Below are 25,041 nucleotides of genomic sequence, written 5' to 3'. Positions count from 1 at the left end.
ACACTCCTCAGTGTCTGAAGAGATACCACTTGAAAAGATAAAGTTTCATTTCTGTCTCTGCAAATTCCAACTCACAGTATTCTCGGATATTCATCTCTTCAACATTAATACCAATCGTTATTTTCCTTTTCTGAATGCAGCCTCTTTGTTCCATACAACAGAAAAAGAACTGAACCTGTAGCTGTTCCATATCCTAGACATCCATTATTTTTAATTACTGATGTGAAAAATGTAACAATATTGGTATAGAGGAGGCCAGGCTGCTCTTTGCTTGGTATTTCTCATATTGACTCATCATATGTGAGTCATTGTGTGTAGGTTCTTGGGTCCCTTCCCCACCTCCGTAGTTTGATACTAGTTGTGGTTTAGTTTAATAAAATTTTAAGGCAATTTTTTAATCTCAAGAGTTCCTTCATGTGCAGCTTGTACTGTTGTATCACAGGCTACTTGGGGCAACCTTCAGTTTCACTCTTCATTGTTTGTTTGCTGTTTCTAAGGAAAGGAGTATTATCTGTAAAATGAGTCTGAATGGGTCTTTGTTATTCCTTTTTCCTTATGAAACTAATAGAAAAATAACCTTTCAAATTAATATTTGGGTTTTATTTTTTAACCTGGCAATATTTTTTTAAGTAGACACACTTTTCAGATTAAGGATAAAAGCAAGTAGGTTTGTGTTTATTTTCCCTTGGTTTTGTATGTCCATACAGCAGACTTCATTTTAACAGCAGGTTTGCTGTAGTGCTCGGTTCAGCTTTGTGTGTTTCGTACCTTTACCAGCATAGTTCATTTAAAAGTGTTACATACTTGGTTTTTAAGTTGTGAAAAAAGGTTTTGTGCAATTACAATGTTTGGGGCACTTCAGCAAACTGGCAGCAATAGTGTGCCTAGTGGTTAGTACTCGATCTGTATTGGCTTTCTGGCTCTCGCAGTGCCTTTGTATATGTCTAGACAACAGATTCCTAGATAAGAAATTCCCTGTAAGGTAGATTAAGTTTTAAAGCTTGTGGAAGACACCAAGGGACTACTGTATTGCAAAAAGCTAAATTTTTACTACTCCTTTTCAAGAAAAGGTTCAAGGATAGGACAAAGTAATATTTTTGTCCTACATGTATTTTAATATGTACCAGTTTGTACTGTTAACATGTAATTTCTCTGGAGTTTTCAGTTTGTACTGTGGTTCCTATTATAAACATTCATCAGCAGTTCATTCCAGAAAGAGGATAATCCTTTCTGCTGAGAAGCGCTATAGAAAGGAGAACAGAAAATAGTGAGCATTTAAAAAGGATAAATGTAGAGGAGTAATTCAGTTGAAGAAACTACTACATTGTGTGCCAGAGAAGAAATGGAGACACTGATAAGTTGATTTGGATCATAAAGCTAAAGGCTTAGAAGATATTGAGCTTTGCTGGGACTTTAAATACTAGGGTTTAAATAAAGTATGTTGTCACATGAAACATGGCTGGTGCTCCATGTGGAGAAGGGTCAAAGGTGGATAGATCAGAGCAGCATAAAATAACTGTAGTAATAGTGTTTGGAGTGCACTTATAAATTAAATATAATAATTGCGATATGGAAAAACACGGTGAATTCATACAGACGTGTCCTGCAGTGTCAATCATTTATTCTCTAGGGAAATATTGTGACTTCCAAAGAAGGTTAATCTGTATTAACCTGCAAGTGTTGTGAAGAAGCTGTGTGCACTTGTGAACGGTTTCATTGATTTAGTAGAATAGCTTCCTGAAATGATGTATGAGCATATGGCTTAAAAAAAATACATAGCTATGTCCACTGCTTCCTTATATTCCCTAAGTATTATGTTGCCATATGGTACTTGTTTAATTTACTAATAATACGGTTTGAGTGAGAAAACACTAACATCCTGTTGTCCAAAATGTAACTAGATGGTAAACTAGCAGATAACACGTCAGCTCTAGAACTTTAAATACCGTTATTTTCTTTTATAATACAAAGCATATATATATTTGGGTGTTCTAATAGTTTCTTTTGATATTGCAGGAAACAGCATACTCCATTCAGCAGCAGACAGTGTGACAAGTGCAGTACAGAAGGCAAGTCAGGCTTTGAATGAACGTGGTGAGAGGCTTGGTCGAGCAGAAGAAAAGACAGAGGAGCTGAAAAACAGTGCTCAGCAGTTTGCAGAAACTGCACACAAGGTAAGATTTTGGTGGGATAAGGCTCTCAGTAGGTTTAAGTCACACATTCCTTTATTTTGAGAGGAGGAAGCTCAAGAAAGAATTGCAGTCAGTCACTGTTTACAAACAGCTTGCTGTTTTCCATGATACTGTTCCTCACTTGGCAGATTCCTGGTTTATAACTTCTTCTTTGCATGGATCTGCGGTTTGCTGCATTTCCACTTGAATTGAAACTACCTATATTCACCTTCCTGAAGCATATTTCACATCCATCTTCCCACTACTGTTTGGTGCTACTCCTCATACTTTGTGCAGCAGTATAGTGAAATTGTTGTTAATCCCCTTTGATAAGCAGTCATAGGTCTGTGACTGTTTCTGAAGACATATCTTTTTATGTCTGGAAATGTTATTTATGAGGATTTTGGGGAATTGTTCCGTCTCAAGAATGTATGGGCGTTCCCTGTTCTTGGTGGAAGGTATTGATAGTACTATGCCTGTTGCTTCTGCACGTGCATAATGGTGCTGAGCTTCCATCTCTGTGACTAATTGTAGGCATCCACAGCATAAGATTTGGTGGCTGTGTAACACATCCGCAGTAGACAGAATGCTTTTCAAAGAAAAAAGTAAAAGTGAGCAACGATTTTAGCATGCAAGTTTGATAGTTCTGCTGCTTAGCACAGGCTAGGCTTATGCTTATGCCAAAAAATGCCTGGCTACTGCATTAACACTAGAAATCCTGGATTGATATCTTGCAGTTCTATACAAGCCTCTGTCTTATGTAGTCTGTAAAATGTCACAAAACAACTTATTTTGATATTTACTGAGATAATCCTGTACTTTGTAGTCCATTTAGATAAGCATGGTGCAGCTTAGTGGCCTGAGTGTGTTACGAGCCTGGTCTTGGACTCTTCTGTCTAACACCACCACCTTTCCAACACCACGCTCCCTCAGTGATGATAACTATGCCAACTTAGAAAACCAACCTTAAACAGCAGCTACCACTGCTTCTAGGATAGGGGCCAAAAGATTTGCTGCTTTAGAGTAAAGCATAGAGTGCTGCTTGGTAAGGAGTTAAATGAAAAATGCCTTTGATAGTTGGGCCGCTATGAATCTTGATTAAGATCTGAATAGATTTCATTTGTGTCCGTTGCCCTTTCATCTTCCACATGTGCAGAACAGCAGTTCCACCAGATGAAGACATGCTGCAAACAGAAACAAATCTTTTCAACAGGTTCTATTAGGAAAATCTTATTTTAAAAATCTCAGAATTAAAGGATGCAGTATTGTAGTAAAAATACCATCTTTGATAGCCTGTGTTGTACCATATTTAAACATAAAAGTTTACAAAATCCTGATGTAATAATACAAAATAAAAATTGGAGGGAAACATAGCAGGAATGGTGGAGAAGCTAAAAATATCCACAATAAAAGTCTTGTATTTTTTAATCAAATAAAATATGGAAAAATTCTCAATCAGAATTTTTTACATAGTCATTTGAGTTTACATGTCTCTGTGGCAGTAAGTGAACAGTTTCTGCAGGAAATGTTGAAGTGATACAGAGTAGAAACGGCTAATCTCCATTTGGACTGTGTGCTGGGCTGAGATTTATGAAACCTTCCTGCCACTCCAGTTCTACAGATTCCCAGTCTTCCCCAGATGAGTGTGAGGCCATGTGCTGTTGAAGCTATCCCAGTTACCAGCTGCCTAAAACAGGAGTGTGACATGACAGTCTTTCAGTGGATGATAGTTAAGGATTTGTTGGGTTTTGTCTTTTTAACAAGAAAAAAACAACTTTGTGTTTGAAGAAAACAAATATAGTTTATTTCCTAGAGGACTTCGAATGACTACTTGTCATTTTAATGATCTTAAGGATAACTTAGTAAAATGGGGTTTACAACATTTTTTTCTCGCAATTTTTTCTGTATTGGTGCCCCAAGTCTTGAATTGTATCATAGTGCAGTAGTCCTGCAGTTTCTCTACTGTTATGTCACAAAAATGCATATGGCAGCCACCCAGGAATGTATTTGCTTAGAGAGATTATTGTTTTATGGTGGTGTGCTTTGTTTTGCAAGAAAGGATATTTTAGGTTTTGGTTGAGCATTTAGGAATAAGTACAGTATTATTTATTATTGTTAATATTCCTCTGGTTAAGCCTTTGGGGGGAAGCTGCTACTCAGATTTTAGATGGTGTTTGTACAGATAAGAAAACATTACTCCAGTGAAACCATGAAAGTGAGGTCTAGCTGAGTGTTGCTTAAATGGCAGAATTGTAACTTTCTGGCAAAACAGAAAGGCACCAATTTTAACTTACTAGTATTTTTGAACACTTCACGCAGCAAAGTGAAGTTCCCATTTTTGTTGCTTTATACTTGCCTTCAGTAAAACAGTAAAAGTACTTTGAATTATTGTCAGCCCATAATTAATTTCACCACTAAAATATTGTAACTGGATACAGATTTCTCTTGCAGCTCAGTTTGTCTGTCTGGACATTACTTGGGCAACAAACAGGAGGAGTTGAAAGCTGTTATGCAGCTGCAAAACTATGATATAGTTGCAATCGTAGAAACCTAGTGGGATGACTTTCACAACTGGAGTGCTGCAATGAATGGCTATAAAATCTTCAGAAAAGGGTAGGCAAGGAAGGAGCTGCAGTGGGATAGCCCTCTGTGTTAGGGAGTGTTTTGACTGTCTAGAGCTTGACAACGGTAATGATAGGATTGAGTGTTTACGGCTAGAATCAGAGGAAAGGCCAACAAGGCAGATATGGTGAGAGTCTGTTACAAGCCACACAACCAGGATGAAGAAGTAGATTAAATGTTCTATAAGCAGCTGGGAGAAGTCTGAGTCACTAGCCCTTCTTTTCTTGGGAGACTTCAACTTAGCAGATGTCTGCTGGAAGTACAATACAGCAGAGAGGAAAGTATAGGAGGTTCCTGGAGTGTGTGGAAGATAACTTCCTGCCACAGTTGGTGAGGGAGCCAACTAGGGAAGGTGCCCTGCTAGACCTGTTGTTTGTGAACAGTGATGGACTTGTGGGTGATGTGAAGGCTGGAGGCCTTCTTGGACTTAGTGATCATGAAATGATAGTTTTTGATTCTCAGAGAAGTAAGGAAGGGCGTCAGCAGAACTGTCACCTTGGAATTCCAGAGGGCCAATTCCTTTGGCCTATTTATGAGGCTGGTTGACAGAATCCCTTGGGAGGCGCTCCTGAAGGGCAAAGGAGTTCAGGAAGGCTGGACATTCTTCAAGAAGGAACTCTTAAAGGCACAGGACACATGTCCCCATGTGTTGAAAGACAAACTGGTGGGGAAGATCTACCTGGTTGAACAGAGATCTTTGGCTGGAACTCAGAAAATAAGAGTGTATGACCTTTGGAAGAAGGAGCAGGCAGGAGGACTACAAGGAGGTTGTGAGGTTATACAGGGGGAAAATTAGAAGGGTCGGAGCCCAACTAGAGCTTAATCTGGCTACTGCCATAAAAGACAATAAATTTTTTTTCTGTAGATACATTACCAACAAAGGAAGGCTAAGGAGAATCTCCATCCTTTATTGGATGCGAGGGGAAACATAGCGGCCAATGACGAGGAAAAGGCTGAGGTACTTAATGCGTTCTTTGCCTCAGTCTTTAATAGTAAGACCAGTTGTTCTCCATGTACCCAGCCCCCTGAGCTGGACAACAGGGATGGGGAGCAGAATGAAGCCCCCATAATGCAGGAGGAAGTGGTTAGCGAGCTACTACACCATTTAGATACACACAAGTCTATGGGCCGATGGGATCCACCTGAGGGTATTGAGGGAGCTGGTAGAAGTGCTCGCCAAGCCACTTTCCATCGTTTACCAGCAGTCCTGGCTAACTAGGGAGATCCCAGTTGACTGGAAGTTAGCAAATGTGACGCTCATCCACAAGAAGGGCTGGAAGGAGGATCTGGGAAACTACAGGCCTGTCAGGCTGAGTCTGACCTCAGTGCCAGGGAGGGTCAGGGAGTAGATAGATCATCTTGAGTGCCATCACATGCCACATACGGAACAACCAGGCAATCAGGCCCAGTCAGCATGGGTTTATGAAAGGCAGGTCCTGCTTGACTAACCTAGTCTCCTTCTATGACAAGGTGACCCACTTAGTGGACAAGGGAAAGGCTGTGGATGTTGTCTTCCTAGATTTTAATAAAGCCTTTGGCATCATTTCCCACAGCATTCTCCTGGAGAAACTGGCTTCTCATGGCCTGGATGGGTGTACTATTTGCTGGGTGGAAAAACTGGCTGGTATCTGGGCCCAACAGTTGTAGTGAACTGATTTAAACCCAGTTGGCGGCCAGTCACAAGTGGTGCGTCCTGGGGCTCAGTATCGGGGACAGTTCTGTTTGATGTCTATATCAGTGATCTGGACAAGGGGGTCAAGTGCACCCTCAGAAAGTTTGCAGATGACAGCAAGGTAGGCAGGAGTGTTGATCTGCTTGAGGGTAGAAAAGCTCTACAGAGGGATCTTGACAGGCTGGATTGATGGTCTGTGGCCAATGGTATAAGGTTCAACAAGGCCAATTGCCGGGTCCTGCACTTAGTTCACAACAACCCCATGCAGCACTACAGGCTTGGGGATCAGTGGCTGGAAAGCTGCCTGGTGGAAGAGGACCTGGGGGTGTTGGTGGACAGCCGGCTGAATATGAGCCAGCAGTGTGCCCAGGTGGCCAAGGCAGCCAACAGCATCCTGGCCTGTATCAGGAATAGTGTGGTGAGCAGGACTAGGGGAGTGATCATCCCCCTGTACTCGGCACTGGTGAGGCCCCACGTCAAGCACTGTGTTCAGTTTTAGGCCCCTCACTACAAGACAGATACTGCGTGCTGGAGCGTATCCAAAGAAGGGCAACAAAGCTGATGAAGGGTCTAGAACACATGTCTTAGGAAGAGCAGCTGAGGGAACTGGGGTTGTTTATCATGGAGAAAGGGAGGCTGAGGGGACACCTTATCACTCTCTACAGCTACCTGAAAGGAGGCTGTAGAGATATGGGGGTCAGTCTCTTCTCCCAAGTAACAAGCCATAGGACAAAAGGAAATGGCCTCAAGTTGCACCTGGGGAGGTTTAGATTGGATATTAGGAAAAGTTTCTTCACTGAAAGGGTTGTCAAGCATTGGAACAGGCAGCCCAGGGAAGTGGTTGAGTCACAGTCCCTGGAGGTATTTAAAAAACATGTAGATGTGGTGCTTAGGAACATGGTTTAGTGGTGGACTTGGCAGTGCTAGGTCAATGGTTGGACTTGATGATTTTAAAGGTCTTTCACAACCTAAATCAGTCTATGATTCTCCTTCAGCTACATGTCAGGTTACTTTAAGGTATAAAACATGTAATGGAGACAGTGGAAGATGCATGGCATAGGAAAGTTCTTTCTAACATCTTTAAAAAACGCCTTAGTCACCTGTTACAAAAAATAAATAAATCCCACTTAATTTGCACAAGAAATAATAGCACTCACAGAGCGCTTCTGTTTTGGCTGTCAGAGTTTGGGTTTGGTTGTGTTAAGGGCTGGAACTTACTGTCTTCATCTTCTTTGTTTGCCTACAAAAAAAAAAAATCCCTTCCCCTTCTTCATGACTGCACAGGAGCCCAGACTTAAGGATTCTGTGTAATAAAAACCTGTTGTCAGACTTGCCTGCTAAATGCACATTTTTCTGAAGAAAAAAAAAATCTTGTTTGAGGTGAGAAAGAAAAGTGTTGGTTGGAGTTCTTTCATGCTGAAATGCATTTCCAGTATATCTCTACAAATAATTTTTTTAAATGGCGTATTTATGACCAGATCCTTCGGTATCAAAGTGTCAAATTAAATTTGAGTCACTGATCAGCATTGCACTGCTAGCAAATGAGGAAATTTTAACTGCCCCTACCAGTTCTCGTTTCTAGGTAACTTCATAGAGGGTTCCCTCATCTCAGCTGTGTTAGCATGCTAACATATCTACAGATACCAATTTTTTTTTTATTATACAGAGCCTAAAACTGACTTCTTGGCTTTGTTTGCCAAAGTCATTCTACACTTTTTATACAGGATTTAACTCACCTTAGCTCTTTCTTCTCCCTCTCATTCCCAGTTTTAAGTCCATTTTTGAATTATTTGAAATATAAATCATCAGTAATCACAGAGGTAGAAAGGCAATCAGTCCTTAATTTTTCATCATTATGTAGTGGCTGAGCTTCTGAACAGGTGTATTAGATTACTTGTCTAGAATTTCTGATTGTATTTAGCAATCCAGATCATTAGGTCTAAATGACTGTTCTTTTAAGCATGTCTTTGTTTCTTGTGTCTTGCTCTATCCCTCCTCACAGATAGCAAAATAATGGAACGCTGGGAAACACAGCTATGAAAGCAGATCAATCCCACCTCCTCAGCATAGCCAAGGAAAGCTTTGCCTATCTGTCACAGTAAAGGGAACAACTGCATATCTGTGTGCAAAGAAGTTACAGATTTCATGCGTCTACAGAATTCCGTTTACAAACTCTTCTGATCCAGACGGGCCACATTAGCTCGATATAGCTATTGTTACATGTGATCTCTCTTTAATTCATTTTTTTTTCTTTCTTTTTCAGCTTGCCATGAAGCACAAATGCTGAGATACTGCCCAAAGTAGAAATCTTCCCAAGAGAAACTGAAAAGGCTACATTCAGCAACTTTTACAGGAGATCCAGACTTCTGTGTGCTTTTTTCTTCCAGTTCAGTGGAGATGCATTCTTTCAGTTTCTGTGCAGGAAAAAGTGTTGCATTTCTACCTTTTTGACTTACTTTTGTTCCTCTTTTGTAATATTGCTACACAGTCCTGCAGTACTTTCTACCTGTATTTCAGTTGTTACAGGAGTGAAAGCAAACAGGGAAACTGGACCAAATGACAAGTTGATCAGGATTAAAATAGTAATATTCTTCCCCAGTTGTCCAGAAAATTATTTAACTGGTTGTGGACATATGTGTGGAAATGAAATCCAAAGAAGGGGTATACTTTTCTTCATTTTATGTAGCATCAGCAGAATGTGAATGTTGGAATTAAACACCTGGGGCTGTAACTGTAGTGGAGAATAGACTGCTTTGTCCTGGGAAACAGAAAAACTTGTTTCTTGTACCCAGTGTAAGAGGTTTTGCATGTGCCGTCACCAGCATTCAGAAGTGCATATCTGAATTTCATAGGGGAATCTGTTACCACTGCTGCATTTTGAATATTCCTATTTTCCCTTCTGGATTGATTATTTGAATAGTGTAGTGAAACCTACAGAATGTATGCTTGAGGTTTCAAAATTGAGGAAAAAAGTAATTTTTACATCTAAACACACATAGCTGTGCCTCAAACACAATCTAGATTTTAGCAATCTGGTATAAAATAACATTTCATTTTCTTGTTACCTGTGATTCTGTGGCTAAAGGCCTATGTAAATGAGAATGCAAAGGCTTGGAAAAATGAGAATGCACTATTTTCAGAGTCATCCGTTTTTCATAAATTCTATGGTAAGAATTTTTGGGAACACTTCAGAAATTTATCTGATTAGAATGACATTTGTGTTAGCTAGTTGTCTGATTTTTAATATAGAGGCTTTCAAAAAGCATGTCTTGGTACATTAGAATAATAATTTCTAATTTGGGTCTTAATTTTCAATATATATTGTCACTGGAAGGGTGAATCCCTACTTCATTCTATATTCACTATATGCAATATATGCACTGTATTCTCTTACAAAAAGAAGTAGATCACTCTTTTCCTTCACAGCTGTTTTCTTAACATTTTTAAGATGTTCTAATATGCTTCTAGAATGAAGAGAAAATGCTGCACTTTTTTGTTGTTGTTGTTGTTGTTCTTTTCAAACCGGTAAGCTAGAAACAGAAATCCTAGCTGAAGTTTCAGCCTTCATCTTCTGAAGATGCCCGCTCTTCATTTTTTTCCTCATCTTACCGGAGAGCCAGAAAGCTGGCGTTATATGAATGTACTGTAGTTCTCATTTTCAATGTAGAATAAGATTTTTGCATTATTAATGACACTTTAAGCAGTCTAAAATCCTCAGAGCAGTGCTTGTAAAAGAGATAAAACCTTCTGTGGTAATTGAGAATATTTTAGTTACCGCAAGCTGAAGTAACTGAAAATCTTGTGGAAATACCCATTTTGTAAAAAGATGCTTGGCTTTAGGAAAACATTTGCATTTGAACTAAGGACACTGTCTAGTTAACTGATTGCATTCAAACTTTACATCGTGGTTTTGGGTGGTTTTTCCTGTAATTTAAACTGGTTTGTATGAAGCTTTTTATTTAATTTCACACTGGGAATTGAGAGGGGGGGGTAAATTTTTCATCTGTCTAGTACCACACGATCATTTAGATCTATTTAGCATCAGGTCTAATAGTTACTACATCCAGCACCATCAACTGAAAAGGAATTTGCCCTCATCTGTTATAAATCAGAACAGGCTTATTAACAACATGGGTTCTGAATGCTCTGAGCTATGTACAATTAATGCCTGCCCTGGAAATGTCAGTAACTTTCTGAGTGCTATTGTAATGACTATGGGTATTTCTGCAAATTAACCAGGAAAACAGTCCCTCATTAGAAATTAAACTTCTGCTAGAGATAAAACGTTAAGCTATTTTTTAAAAATAGCTGCACTAGAAATCAGTCAGGGAGTGCATTTTTGGCCACATAGCTGTTCTATGTCGTCATCTTTTTCACTTTTACTTTTTTAAGTATATTCTGCTAACCTCACAAGTCTTTCTCTTGAGAGAAAGAAAAAATAGGTTTTGAACTGCTGCCATCTAGCTGGTCTTCTAAGCTTGTCAATAATTTAGAATAAGTGTCTAAAACCCAGATCAGATAAACCTGGAAAGAATTAGTTGTCTAAACTCAGAAAAGAAAGGCATGGGTTTTCAGGTGTTTACACAAGTATCAGCTGGACAGGACAAGGTCACAGTTGCACTGCTAAGTTCCAGACCTTTTGTGAGTTGAACTGTTCTAAAACATTACTTTGGTCCCACTGACAGTTTTTCAGCATTTTCTTTTTTTTAATATCCTCCAGTTAAGTGTATTGTGTTATGTATCATAACTCAGGACTTCTATCCAACCATCAAAAGCCATTTACTATGGGAATTCTAAATAGCCTATTGTTACTGAATGAAGGAAAAGCGGTTTGTCTGTGTTTACTTTGTTCTTGCTGTTTGTTAAACTACAAGATTTGGTAGTTTTTAGGAAAAAAATCAGAGGTGTATAAATGTCTATCCAAAGGTAAATCTTATAGCATTGCAACTTCCTTCTGGAACTTAGCTTGTAGTGTATACAACCTAGTATTATTAGATAGTCATGTACATAACATATACTATAATTCAGGTTAATGTTTCATATGAAAGAATGTATTTGTAAATTGTAACAACATCAATAGTTTCTTTATCTTTTTAAAGTTCTGCAAAGAATAAAAATAATGTATTGTTAGACTTGACTACTGTACTGCAAACTCTGTCTTAAAAAAGGCTACTTTTGTGTCTAGCAAAAGTTGTGCATTATGTGAAATATTAACAAAAATGTGCTCTCTAAAAAGTGATCTTAAAGGTAGGTAAGTTTTGCTATGATATGCCAGAATTGTAATACTTGCTGATATCTATTGTAACCAATTCCTGGAAAGTTCTCAAAGATGTAGAAATTATCTTGTGCCATTCGGGGGGGAGGGGGAAGTGGGACCTGCTCTCTTGAGTCATTACTGGAAACCCTGATTTTGTCATTAAATACTTTAACTGTGATGAAAAGAAAACTGTCCTTGGATTATTTGAGTAGTCTATTCAAAATATAAATTATTTGTAAATTATGTTTTTATATTTCTCTCTAGCGGAATTATATTTCACTCTAGCAAAACTGAATAAAAATTAATTTCTACTCTAAAACTTTCTCCAGAAAGAATACTGTAATTACAAAAGAAGTAATGGGAATGAGGTTTAAGGATTTAATGTCCAAGCAAATTCCAGACAACAGTTAACACAGGTTTAAGTTAGCATCCTACCCTAAAGGCTGTACAGGTTAAAAAGAACTGCGCTGTTAATTTGCTTTTAATTTGCTATGAAATGCTTAGTCTCAAATTGTTACTCTTCTTTTGGCCATCTAATTTTGTTGATAAATTTTTATCAAAACAAAGGCAATTTTGATTGCTCTATGGGAATAAAACTATAAAGGTAGAATTCTTCTACACACAGGGACGCAATCCCATCTATCCAAATGAGGGCTACTTGCAGAAGAGTCTTATGGAATATGAACTGACTTTGCTACCGTCTCTTTTTTTCAGGCTTAAACATGGTCCCTAAGATCCTGATCTCAGAACTGTCCTGTTGACAAATACTGTCAACTCGCAATTACTTTCATTACTAGGTAAATTTTGCTAGAATGCATGTCATCCATTTGATGTGGAATGACATACATGTCCAATGCCCAAACTGTGTGAAACTTAATAAAAACAAATGAGACCTCTGGCGGATCAGAAGCAAACAATGCAACAGCATTTTGTTGTAGTTTACACATAATAATTTGGCAGTTCTTTTCCATCATTATTGTACATTTATCCTGTAAGAATAGAAAAAGAAAACGGTTCATTTTCTGAGCATTTTTTTAGATCGGTATCACCATGTTGGCATTTTTTTCTTGATATTATCGTTTTCATAAATCATCAGACTAATCTGCTGCTGTGTATAATCTATGATAAAGATGATGGCGATTGTTATCTTTGAGTCATAGAACAGGCTTAGGCATGAATGTTCACTGATTCAATATATTAGGATTTCTAAGTAAAAGGTAAGCTAGTGTGTTGGAGAATATTGTTGCTGCCACACTCCTGAAGACATAATACTTGACTGAGAAAATCAAACTAAGATGCCAGTCACCTTCAGCTGCACGTCACAATGTCAATGAAGGTATGCACTACTTCTAGTAGTGAGCAGATCAGTAGACCTACCCAGTACTCACTAAAGATTGCAATGTCTCAGATTAAAAATTGCTTTTATTTTTTTTCAAAATTAGACCCTCACGGAAGTTGCCAGCTACCAGTGGGGTAATGACATGAACTTACATAAACACTAATTTTTCCAAGGTTTGTGAAACCTCAGCATCCACTTCATAGCACACCATTTCCGCTTGCTTTGTGCATCATCTGGAAGACTGTGTGGTATTTTATATGTATGTTTCAATTATACCTTTTTTTTATTATTTGAGTTGTTACTATCTTTTTGTCTGCTCTTACCTCATGCAATCCAAATAGTGGTAACATTTTTAAATAGATAATTCACGTGATGGTGTCTAGCTTTGGCAGGGGTTGACTAGTGATTACAGGCACAAAAAGTACTATTTATTTTCACGACGACTGAGCAACTCTAAACTGAGTGTAAAGATACTGTTACATGGAGGCATATGGGAGATCTTCTGTGTTAAGGCCAAGCATTCAGGGCATAAAAGGATATAAAAGTAAGGTTGTTAGCTAGGGAGGTCAGATGGTTTTAGAAGCGTAGAGAATAGACATCTAACAGAATTCTAATTGAGACTTTTAAACAATTTCAGAGGTTTCTGGTAGCTAAAATAGTGATAACTTTTGCAGAGGAACTGAAGTTCAAGGCTGTATTTTGTTGAAGTTCTTTTGCTGCTAAAGATTGGAGGACAAAGAGTTTTCTTCTGCCTTAAGTGTTCTGTTCTGGATAGAACAGAAAGGAAGTATGATCAAAACAAACCAGAATTTTGATAGTGTTTCATACTATATCAAAAAGTAAATCTTTAGTATATGCAACTAACGTTAATCAGCATGTGGGTTTTCAGACAAATCAGTGAGTTGGGTTTTCTTCCTATTTCAGAAAGAAGAGCTACAGTAAAGCTTTCTTTGGATTAGCATGATCAGCAAATAAAGATTTCTAGAAAAGGTGCATTTACCTGTGGGAATTAAGATTTTTTTTTTTTTTTTTTTAATGAAAATCCTGCCTTCCAAAACCTTCACCAGTTTTATTAAACCCAGCGTCTGGAAACATTTATGACAGCTGTGAGATCCTTGGTGTTGTAGGTATGGTTGGCACTCTGATAAAAGGCGTTTAGCTTTAGTAACACATTGCTACGTTTGCTTGTTTGAGGCTAGGAAGACAGTTTAGCTCAGTCAGAAGCTTCCCGATATTGTGCTTTAGGGATAAGGATGTGTAAGCGTCATTTGTGCTGCGAATCAGCAGGGGCTGACTTCTGCGGCGAGGGCGGGCAAGATGAGGGAAGGGTTGGAGACTCCTGGGTCACCACATGAGGAAGTCAGAAGAGGTGATGAAATAACTGCCAGAAGAGCCCTGTGATGATGCGGCTCCCCGGGAAGAGGACAGCAGTGGTGGAGGGCTTGTCATTAGTGTTTGCGCACAAGAACCATCTGCAATTTTAGCAGCGAGTTCTGGCAAAACTTCTTCAGGACAGTCCTGAGGGATTTTAAACCTACATATGGAGAAATGTGAGTATCCTTGGGTTTTATCTTGCCCCTTCTGTTACTTCCCCACGTGCAGTTGTTCAGCATTTGAGACAAGCTGAAAACTGGTCTGTTAAAAAGTCAAAGCACTCAAACTGCCTGACAGGTACTATTCTTCACTGAGGCCATGAACAATTGCAGAGCTGCCAGTGTCTGACTGAAACAATGGCTGTATGTATAGGAACATTTGTAAGACAGATGGCTGAGAAAGGTACCATTTATCTGCCAGGCGAAGTTTCATAACTTAGCATTGGTTCATGAGGAAAACGTCATTAATGGTTGGCTATTCCTAATTACCTCAATTTTAGTAAGTGTTAGATTAAAAATCTTTTTTTTTTCTGAAGTCCCAATTCTGTAAAGTGTCCCTGCAACAGCACTGAGAGAGAAAAAGTAGGTGGGAAGGAAGAGGTTATGTGTTCACGTTCATTTACTGCATAAGCTTCGTAGAACCCATTCCTCGACCTGGCACAGTAAATGTGCAAAGGTTATTATTTATGGCTTCCCTTGCTACTCCAACCGTCTTTCCTAATTCCCACTTTTCTACAGTCTTTCCATATTCAGTATCACGTTTTCCTCTTATTATTCACAAGTCCCTCATCCTTAGAGGTGGCTCCGCAGGTAAACTCTCAGGATTTTGAAGGCCAACATGAAGTACGATCTTTCCCTTTGGGGTTTGAGCAGCTCCTGTTGCGTTATTTATTGACTGCAGTTTGTTACTGTTTGTAGATGAAGATGCAGACGTGCACTGCATGTAAAAATGAGGATACTTCACACCGCAAGGGCAAAGTTGTAGTGAAGGTGTTCCAGCATGTCTGAAAGAATTTAGGACAAGATCTAATAGTCAGAAATTCATAGTGCTAGATCACCAACCTAGGTGTTTCTTCCTTAGTCTTGCTAAAGGTTTTTCTGCAAAGTCTATGCTGACGCTGTAATGATAGAACGTATTTGTCATGAATGTAGTATTTTTCACCTTTCTGTAACAAGAATTCAAGGAGAAATATCAAATTTCTTTCATATGGGTATAAACCAAGGCATGGAAGTAAGTAATTTACAGTAAATTAAAGGGCAGCAACAGAATGGAGATCTGAGAATATAAAGCCCAGATCTCTTTATTCCTAGTAGAAAATGCCAGGATTATAATGAAAACACTTTTAATTTCTTGTTTTGTTAAAAACATCAGAAACAAAAGTAGGCTTCTGACAAAGATTATATTTTTTCCTTCCTGCTCTAGCAATATAGTATCTTCCATGGTGTGCAGTATACACTGCCTGCAAAGCCCAATCTGTTACTGCGAAATGTTTCTGGAGAAAGAGAGACACTAGAGGAAAGCTGGGCAAAGGCGGCAATAAAATCTCATTGCTTCTCTACTTGGATTTTACGAGCACTGCAAGAAGCCATCGGCTTCCAGGCTGAATGCATTTGTATCAATGCAATGAAAGAACCCGGCTTAAGGTATTTGGGAGAACGCTGTGTATGTATGCCTTTTGTCACAGGCTTCTGCAGCTGTGAGGAAAAAGCGTCTGTTGCCTTGTGCTCCAACAGTTCTCTGACATTCTCTGGTTTAGTGTAAAGGAACAAAAGCATCTCTGTGCCAGAGCCACACAGAGCGCCTTGTCAGCGTCAGCTTTCATCAAGCTGCCCTTTTGAAACGCATGAACCCTCCCTCCTAAAAGCACAGAAGAAGTATCTCAAGGAAAAGAAGATAAATCCCAATAAAGAGCAGAAATAGTCATGTCCTGCAATGCTATTTGCTATAGGAATTCATACTGCAAATAGTATTCCAGGCAGCCTAACTTGAGCTGTTTGCTTAACTCAGCTGAATTAAATTAAAAAGCTCTTCCCAGTCTTTCCTGTCCCTGCTTTTGGAATTTAGGAATCGAGCACTGGGATTGTCAGCTGAAGTGAAAGAGACTGTATTACAAAAGAACAACATGGAATAGGATGAGAAATACTTTTAGAAACAAGGCTTGCCGCTGCCCATAGATGATACGCAGCGGGGGAGTCAGGCAGCGAACACTGGAGACACAGAAAGACCAAAAAGTCACGGTAAAGACATGAGGATAGACTGGAGCCCCTCGACCCTCAAAGGGCAACAGAACTCTGCGCGTCAGGGAGGAAGTGATAGTTTGTGAAAAGGGTGTGATTCGCCATTGTCATGCAAGAAATAACTAAGGCAGTCAGGCAGAGTTAAATTTCAGAAGATCATGCAGAGAATTTACAAGTGGAAAAGTAGGCAGACTTTGGTTTTTAACATCAAACAGTTTAGCTGTCTCTTAATGAACAGCGTAGGGTTTCATTTTAAGGTCTGCTCGTAATGACTTTAACTCAACCATTTTCAAGTTTCATGCCCTAAGCTGTAAGCAACTTCTCCATTCCTAATCGTCAGAGGGCTTAGTTTAACCCAAATGAAAGGCAAACAGATGTCCTAATTTTCATTCTAACTGGTCAAAAAATTCAAGAAACTGTTCTTTCACCACCCCTTCCATACAAAAAGATCTTTGCAGTATTGCTAGTTTGATGTTTCACCAGCTCTGCTAAGTTTCCATATCTTGTAATGGGGTTAAGTGAAAATTTCCAGTAACTGCTGTCTTCGAATCTGGAATTTTTCAGTTCTGTGATCTGTAAAAACATTACTGCTAAAACGACGTAAAGTCTTTATTTCAATTTTGTTATTTTACAGCATAGTTTCTAACTGAAATGCATCGTAGTGGAATTAGTGGTTGACAGTTCAAGCAATGATCTGCAATGGCTTGTCAAGCCAGTGTAGTGTTACCGAGTTCCAATCAAATTTTTTATATTGGTAAATATTAATTCCTGTCTTACTAGAAATTGTATTAAAATCTGTCATACTTCTGATATTCCAAGGATTGTAAAGCAACAGAGTAGCATTTTGCCAGACAAGCAGTGATTCCCCAAGTCAGACTGCAAGTGCAGCTACTTGTGTCAGGGGAATTGAAAAATCTCTCCAAATAAAATAGCTTTAGGATTTTTCTTGCTAAGAAAGTCAATGTAAAACAATGATGGAAAGGCTTTGGGAATGGTAGTAATAAGGTATTTTATTTTTTTTAAAATTGAATGGAATGAATAGAAGGGCTGGCTGGAACCTCCAGAGAGCACAGAGCAGAGGCTTTCTAGGAGGTGATGATTGTTAAGGGTTGTTTTGTATAAGCCAAGACGTAGGCTTGTTTGTATAATCATAGACTCCCTAGACAAATTTTGTGCCCCAGCTTCAGCTCTGAGATTTTCATGAGCTTCAGCACGGTGCCAGTTTCAGCACAGGCACTTATTAAGGCACTTCTGAATGGGATGTATAGAAACCAGCATGCTGGCCAGGAAAACATTCAAGGATTTCATGTGATACATCTAAGACAGAAAAAACGCAAGTACACCGTGTCATTTCATGAAGACTAGAAAATACAGAAAGTCGAGTATGAAAAGCATATTTAATAGAGCAAGTTAGCAAAATCGCATTAGTATATGAAAATACTTATTTGCCAGACATACCCAGCGAATAACTACTCATCAAAAATGTGATCATATGGTGAAATGAAACAGAAGAACGTCTTCCAGTGAGAAGATGCAAGTCCAATAGCTTTCATCCTATCAGCTGTAGCTGATCCCTAGAAAAATGTTACAGGCACATCATCAGAAGCAGTTCAGATACCAGGATTTAATGAGTTCCTCAGTTATGTTCTGACAACTAACTGGGTTCAGGCTTAGCCAATAAAGCAAACTTGCCTGAACTACTTTTGTGGATACCCAGCCTTTGTGTTGTAAGCAAGCATGGTTCCTTTCACAAATAGGAAGTCTAAGAGAACTTAACGTGGCTGGTTTTTATAGCTTGACTAGTGAGTTAAGCTTGTATGGCAGAAGTCACGTAGCCATAACTCAATGCTTGTGATTTTACTTATTCCAATCACAGTCGTTTGCACTATCATTCTTTTTCTCCCTTTTCTGAATTTTCCCTCAATGCAGAGTTGCTGTTCTCTGTAAGTGCAGATAACAGATTTCCTGAGTTGCTACGTACATTCTTTGCAGACATTAGTACCACAAACCTAATCAAAACAAACACTTAGCTGTTTTTGCTGCAGTAAACTCCATTTGTCCATGTAAGCGTGGTATTTGTGTGGAATTTTCAAGACCCTCTCAGAAAGGTTTTGAAGAATAACATGAACAGCGTTCTCTGCAGAAAGTGTGCTGAAAAAATAAGAATAACGTAAGGAGAAACAATTTCTACTGTCAAAAGGCACTTAACTGAGTTAATTAGCCTATTTACAAAAGCTAAAAAGAAAAATTTCTTACAATTCTTGTTAATTCTGTCATGCTGATTAATATGAGCAATAATGATGATGTTGCTTGTTTCTTTTAGCAAAGAATTTAAATCTCTTGACTTGAAAATGTAGAGGGTACTGCCTCAGTGACTTTTAAAGTCCTACGTCAACTGTTGTGTACAGCAAAATATTAATCTTTCAGTTACTGATACTGAAAGGATGTGCAACTGTAACTTCTGAGAGTGTGGGAGGCATCTTTTAGAAGTTTATAATTTATCAGAGGTTAAAAGTGACTTGAGCCAGCTGCATGCTAGAATATAATTCTTTGATATGAGAGGAATTGCTACAGAAACTAATTATTTCCTTTGTGAAGTATCGAGGAAAGGGAAAAACCTTGTGGTATCAAGAAATTGTATATGTTCTTTACTATTTTACTTGCATTAAGATAATACACTTTTTTTCAAGGTATAATTTATCAGCCCAATATTTGTTATTGTGTAACAATATATGCCATCGAGCATGTATGTGTCAGAATTAGAAGAGGTTGTCTTCCTCTTCAACAAACACTTAAATATTTTCAAACTCTCTTTGAAAAGGAATATCCTAATCTTATTGCTGCTTCTGCTGTAGGCATTCACGTTCAGCAGTCACACTTACTTTAGGAGGAATTCTCTGAATTTTTTTCACTTATTACAGTATGTGCTTAACTGTTTTTTGCTGCTGCTGGTCACTCTGTATTAGGCATATGTTGTCAATCTTCTGTGTATGTCTTAGTAATTAAGACACAAATAAGTGGTTAATTTCACACTAGGTCTGCCTTGAAGGACTATTTTGCTAAAGCACATGGAATTTTGTGATGGTCCTTTACGTAATGTTGCAAGTTGCATTCAATGATATAGAAACTAACTTTCAATTTGTTAATTTGGCCTCTTAAATGTTGTAAATTACAAATACAGTACAGATTCCCTGGGGAAATTTATTATTGTTGTAGGTGTTCTGAGCCCGATAGTTAAAATTGACTTATGGTCGAGGATGTCCTCGGCTACCTCTGGATCTGAGATTTCAGTTTCTGGAGTGGAACATTAGCTTGGATCCATGTCTTGTGTTAGATAACAAGCTTCCCTTCTTTTCTCCCGCTTTCCCTTTGTTTCCCTCTGAAAGAATGAAACCTGGCTCTGTAGGATGGAAGTGAGCCACATGCTTTGAAGCCCTTTTAAGATAACTGGGGAAAAGAGAAGGTGGGATGTGCAGCACAGCACACTTCAGTCTTGACAGACCAAAGAGATTAAGACTCTCCTGCCCAACATGATAAATCGAGTCATTTAGAACTGCTTTGAAAAGGCTGAGAAGTTAATACTCTTTATGCCTCAAAGTGGGAATTACAGGAAGTAGGACCTGAGAAATTACTTCTGTGAGCACCGTAGAATGGCAACAACTGTACAACTGTAGGCAAGGAGTGCGGGAAGGAAGAAAAGCATCCATCTTTCTGGAGTAGGATTAAGATTTGGAATGATGAGGGATTACCACAGTGTATTTGGCGTAAGACAAAAAAGGCACTTCCCAGCCTTTCTGGAGCATCTGAGGAAGAGACTCGATGTAGTTTATTAATTGTAATGGTTGTTAGAGCTGGAATTCCAGCTTAAAATCTGGGGAATTAAAAATTCAATTTGTTGGTCAATGTAACTTTGGATCACAATGGAGTTAGACAAGGCAATGAATGCACTGGATCAATTTGGCATGATCATTAATCCCTGCAGTCACTGGAGTCAGTTTCTATTCACAATAAATTACATCTTTATTCATTTGCAAACAAAACAATGCTGCAATGACACTGGCATGAGGGATTCTCTGTTTCGGGGTTTTCTTTTGTTTTGTTTTGTTTTGTTTTAGACAGGTTTTTCTCTCCATCTCCCTGGTTGTGTGTTCACAGTTTTCTATGAAAATAACAACTGTTTTTTATGTAAACATTTCTCTCTCCAGCACTGTCCCTGGAGTTTGGAATTGACTGTGAACTTGTACAAGTCCCATTCGCACCCATGTGGTACTTGTTTATGGCTTTGTATGGAAAGGAAAGATGCACAAAATGAATACATAGAAATTCTATTACCCGTACACACGCAACACTCAAAACACCCTCAATACATCATATTTCTAATTTGTAATGACTCTATAACGTGACCCATTTTTCACATAAAAATCCTCCGTCTTCTGAGGAGTTTTGTATCCTATATACCAGGTTTTTATTTGTATCTCAGTAAGATGAAAGATGAGGTCATCTGAACTAGACAACTGTCAAAAAATAAAATATTCTCTTCGAAAATTATTTCTGAAACGGTAGGGTATTTGTCTACCTGTTAATAAATCCTTAACTATCATGTGCTGAACCATTGTTTCAGATTCCACTATTTCCTGAAGCAAGACACAAAGAACATGCTGCCACAACCGGTGTTAGAAAATGTATTTTTCCCCTACTTAGAACTGAGTGATGAGGTCAGATTGAATGGGTGGATTTTTTCCCTTCTATAGTTTTCCAACCATATCAGTCTAGTGTTTTGTTTTGTTGTTGTTTTTTTTTATTTATTTATTTCATCAAGGGAAAGAGATTTCTACAAGTCACTTTTAGTTGTAAGTATCAGTAATTAAGTAGTTAACAATTAGTCTGAGAAGTGGTGACTCAAAGAGCAAAGAGTTCTTTGTTAACTAATTCTTGTTCTTGCACGGTACCAATTATATCTGGAGCTGCAGCGTAGAGTTCATGATACTATAGTCTTTGAAATATGTTGTTAGTAATATCATAATTATACTGAATTTATAGAGAAGAAAAAGCAATTCATGGCATTTTTCTTCATAGTGCTTTTCTGTCATGAATTCAAGCATGACTATTCGCTCTGAAGGAGAGAAGTGTCCTCATCAATCATCCAAGTGAAAAAGCAAAAGTAATATTGCTGTAGTATTCTTTTTTTTATTTTTCCTAAATCAGCATACATATGAACTTATACGTATAGATTTTCGAATATTGCAGTTGTCACTTGAAGCAATTAAAAGTGATAAACAGCTACCCTGTGCTAGCAGTGATAATTATCTTGGCCTTTTAAAAATCACCAAAGCTATGTTAAACTGTTGTACTATCCGTTATACATTTCTGAAAAAGGAATTTCTCTCTTGAGTCCCATATTTAATGTGCAAACTATTTGGAAAGTCACTAGTAGCAAAAAAAGGAGGAAAAAATAAGCAGGTTCCAATTTTAATGACCCAACCAACTATCTTTCCTGTCGTAGCTATCATCTCTTATTTCATGGTTGTTCTGCTTCAGGTACAATTCTTTATATTATCGCTTCTGGTTTAGCTTACACTCTGCTATTTTCTCCATATAAGGGGGATTGTTTTCTACAGTTCTTCTGACAACATTCTGCAAACTATACTAGGACTGTTTTTTCTTTTTTCTCTGTCGCGGTGGTTTCTTGTAAAAGGTGAAGAGATGCTCTTTTGCCAAGAAACACAAGGAATCTGGGACTTTTCTTCTAACTCTCAAACAGTGGGATGTGCTATTAAGGTACTCATCTATTAAATAATTTTTGTTTGCCTATTATAGTGATATAAAATTTAATTGAAAAAAGCTCTAAAATCCTTAAATGCTTTTGAATAAATTGTCTTACGCATTATGTACAATATATGAAATACTAGAATACAGTTAATGCATTACTAATAAAAAAAAAAAAAAGATAGAAAATATAGAGCAGTTTCTACACCGGAATTTATTTTCCTCTTTCAGATATATTTCTGAACTACAACACTGTATTAATTGTTCTTTAAACTGAGGTAGCTGGTCGGGCTATATAGGAGATAATTAACTATTTTTCCCTGAACGTCCTTCACAAATAATGTGTCTTCTCACCTTGTTACAGTACATAACTACTATTGATTACCTGCTCTCTGTTAAATTCTGCTTCTGTTCAGCACTGAAGGGCGCATACAGGAGTTCTGACAGATTGATCAGCAAGTGCAGAATGCAGTTTAAAGAAATGATAGCTCTGACCTTCAACTGAGAAGGCAATCCAAGCTGCTGCGTGAAGTGCATTCTTTAATTACCCAAGTCATTGCATTGATATTTGCTCTAGCTTTAGAAATAGATATAGATGGTGTTTATGTAAGTTTCTATAGGTACATGCTAAGCAAAGTTACACAAAGGACTGTTAATTATGCCTGGCTGTTAAGAAAAAAAAAAAAAAATTAGTTTTGAAACTTTGAATTTTAACTTCTTTTGAAAAATGCAGCTACTAGAAATAATGCAGGAATACAATGCAAAGAATCAGCAAAGTTTATAAGGAACTTGATTTGACAGTATTGCGTGTCTGGCAAATTAGGCGCCTGACTTAGACAAAGCGTAAGGAAAATAGAGCTGCTATTGTCTCTGGGAAGAATGTTCAGTATAACAAATCTCAAAATAACCTTGGGTTCAAAATCACAGATACTAAGATTGTATTTGGGAGTGAAACAGGTTAAAAAAATGCCCCAAAAGAAAGATGATACATTCAAAGTAATAAAAGTAAAGGGCAGAAATTGAATAGTGTAACAGAAAAACACTCAAGGCAAGTGTAGTATTTATTGAGCTCAATGATATCTGAATATCTCACACAAAAAAAAAAAAAAGACAATGTGCACAGAGATATTTGACTTGCAGTTGTCAGCCAACCCTTATACAACATGAAAATGTGGTCATTAGGGAGAGCAATAATAAGTGATTTGAAGTGGTTTAGTTACCTGTGTCCTGAAAATATCTTGGAAGTGTCTTTGATCTGTATATCGCACTGAGGAAGAAAACCTTGAAGAGGATTGTCTGTACTGTCCTTTAGAAAGTGTCATGGTATCAATGTTGGGTTATAGGCGTCATAAGATAGCAGAGAATGACAATGGTTGGACACCTGAGGTTCTTGTATGGGGAAGAAACAAAAGAGAAGGACTCTCAGGTGATACCGTCTCATCTGGGTCTGTAACTTGGAGGATAACAGGTGATTATAGCACCCCACCAAGAGCAGAGATATGAGAAAGGAAAAGTAAAAAGGCAGAAGAAACAACGGACAAAAACCTCTGCCCCGGTCAAAACTAGACTAAGACACATTTAGCACCATTTCTATCCATTTATTATATGTTTTTCTAGACTTGCTATTATTGAAATAATGCAAGATCCATAGAGAAGGACAAAGAAAAGAATTCAACCAGAAGTCCTTGAGCTATTTTTCTGCTTACAATATGAAGCGATTGTACCCAGGACCTCTGAAGATTTCAAAATGCTAGGGCTGACGTGCTCAGAATTTATATTTTGACATTGGAAGTTCAGAGAGGTTCAGAGATTTTGTACCATTTTGGTGAAGAGAGAAGCGTGGTCATGGTGTTTAACTTCCAGCAAGTGCTAGCATAGCAAACGAGAAAAAAAGGTTCAGACACCAATTATGTCACTGATGAGACCTAGTTGTGAGCAAAAGGCAGATATTGGCAAGCAAGACCTGGATATCGGCATACTGTGTCCTGAGGTTATGCTGGCTCTTCTTGTTATACATAAACCTAAGCGTACTGGTCACTTGAATGTATTTAAGTGGCAATATTGGATTCTATTGTTTTTACACTAGTGCTAAGTAGTGTTGCTTTCAGTGTCGTGGACTACAGAATAAATGATGGTATGATAAGAACAGTGGCACCTACCATAATTTTTGCCTCTGCTCTTTGCACGGGAGCAGCGTCTAACATTCAGCAGAGCATCGTGACTCTGGGCTGAAACTGACTCCAGCTTAAGTCTCGTTCTCAGCTATAGCTCCCCAACTTTAAGGGAAGAAAGAGGTTGTCTGGTGTTCTTTTTACCTGTCCTGCGCTGTCCATATAGTGTTGTAAGAAAATTCAGATAATCTTTCTGCACTAGATCGCTGCATTAGTCCCAAGAGAAAGAAAGACCTCCTGCAGATGAGAAAGCTCTCTCTCCTCTGTTCGGGTTCTTCTCCTCTTTGAGGACATCTGGCATCATTTTAAAGCTGGAAGAATTCATTAGAGAACTGCTGGTGATGCCAAGAAAGAACCGCTTGTGGCCATATTGGTCTTTTTACTGCATGTGACCAGTAAATACTGGATAGCTTTGGCATTGGTGTCTACAAG

General features: G+C 38.2%; 1 protein-coding gene across 1 annotated transcript in view; it reads left to right on the top strand.

The window, feature by feature from the left end:
* STXBP6 (syntaxin binding protein 6) overlaps positions 1-8,888 on the top strand; it is a 34,417-nt gene extending 25,529 nt beyond the window's left edge. Inside the window, exons 3-4 of the mRNA XM_082485210.1 lie at positions 2,017-2,174; positions 8,729-8,888. Coding sequence (XP_082341336.1) covers positions 2,017-2,174; positions 8,729-8,752 — 182 coding nt within the window. The 3' untranslated portion in view covers positions 8,753-8,888. The remainder of the gene's footprint in view (positions 1-2,016; positions 2,175-8,728) is intronic.
* Positions 8,889-25,041: the final 16,153 nt, after the last annotated feature.

This window comes from Vanellus vanellus (assembly GCF_965231255.1).
Source record: "Vanellus vanellus genome assembly, chromosome: 6".
In the NCBI taxonomy this organism is placed as follows: Eukaryota; Metazoa; Chordata; class Aves; order Charadriiformes; family Charadriidae; genus Vanellus; species Vanellus vanellus.
Note: the sequence above shows the minus strand (reverse complement) of the source record. Positions and strands in the feature narration are given on the sequence as shown.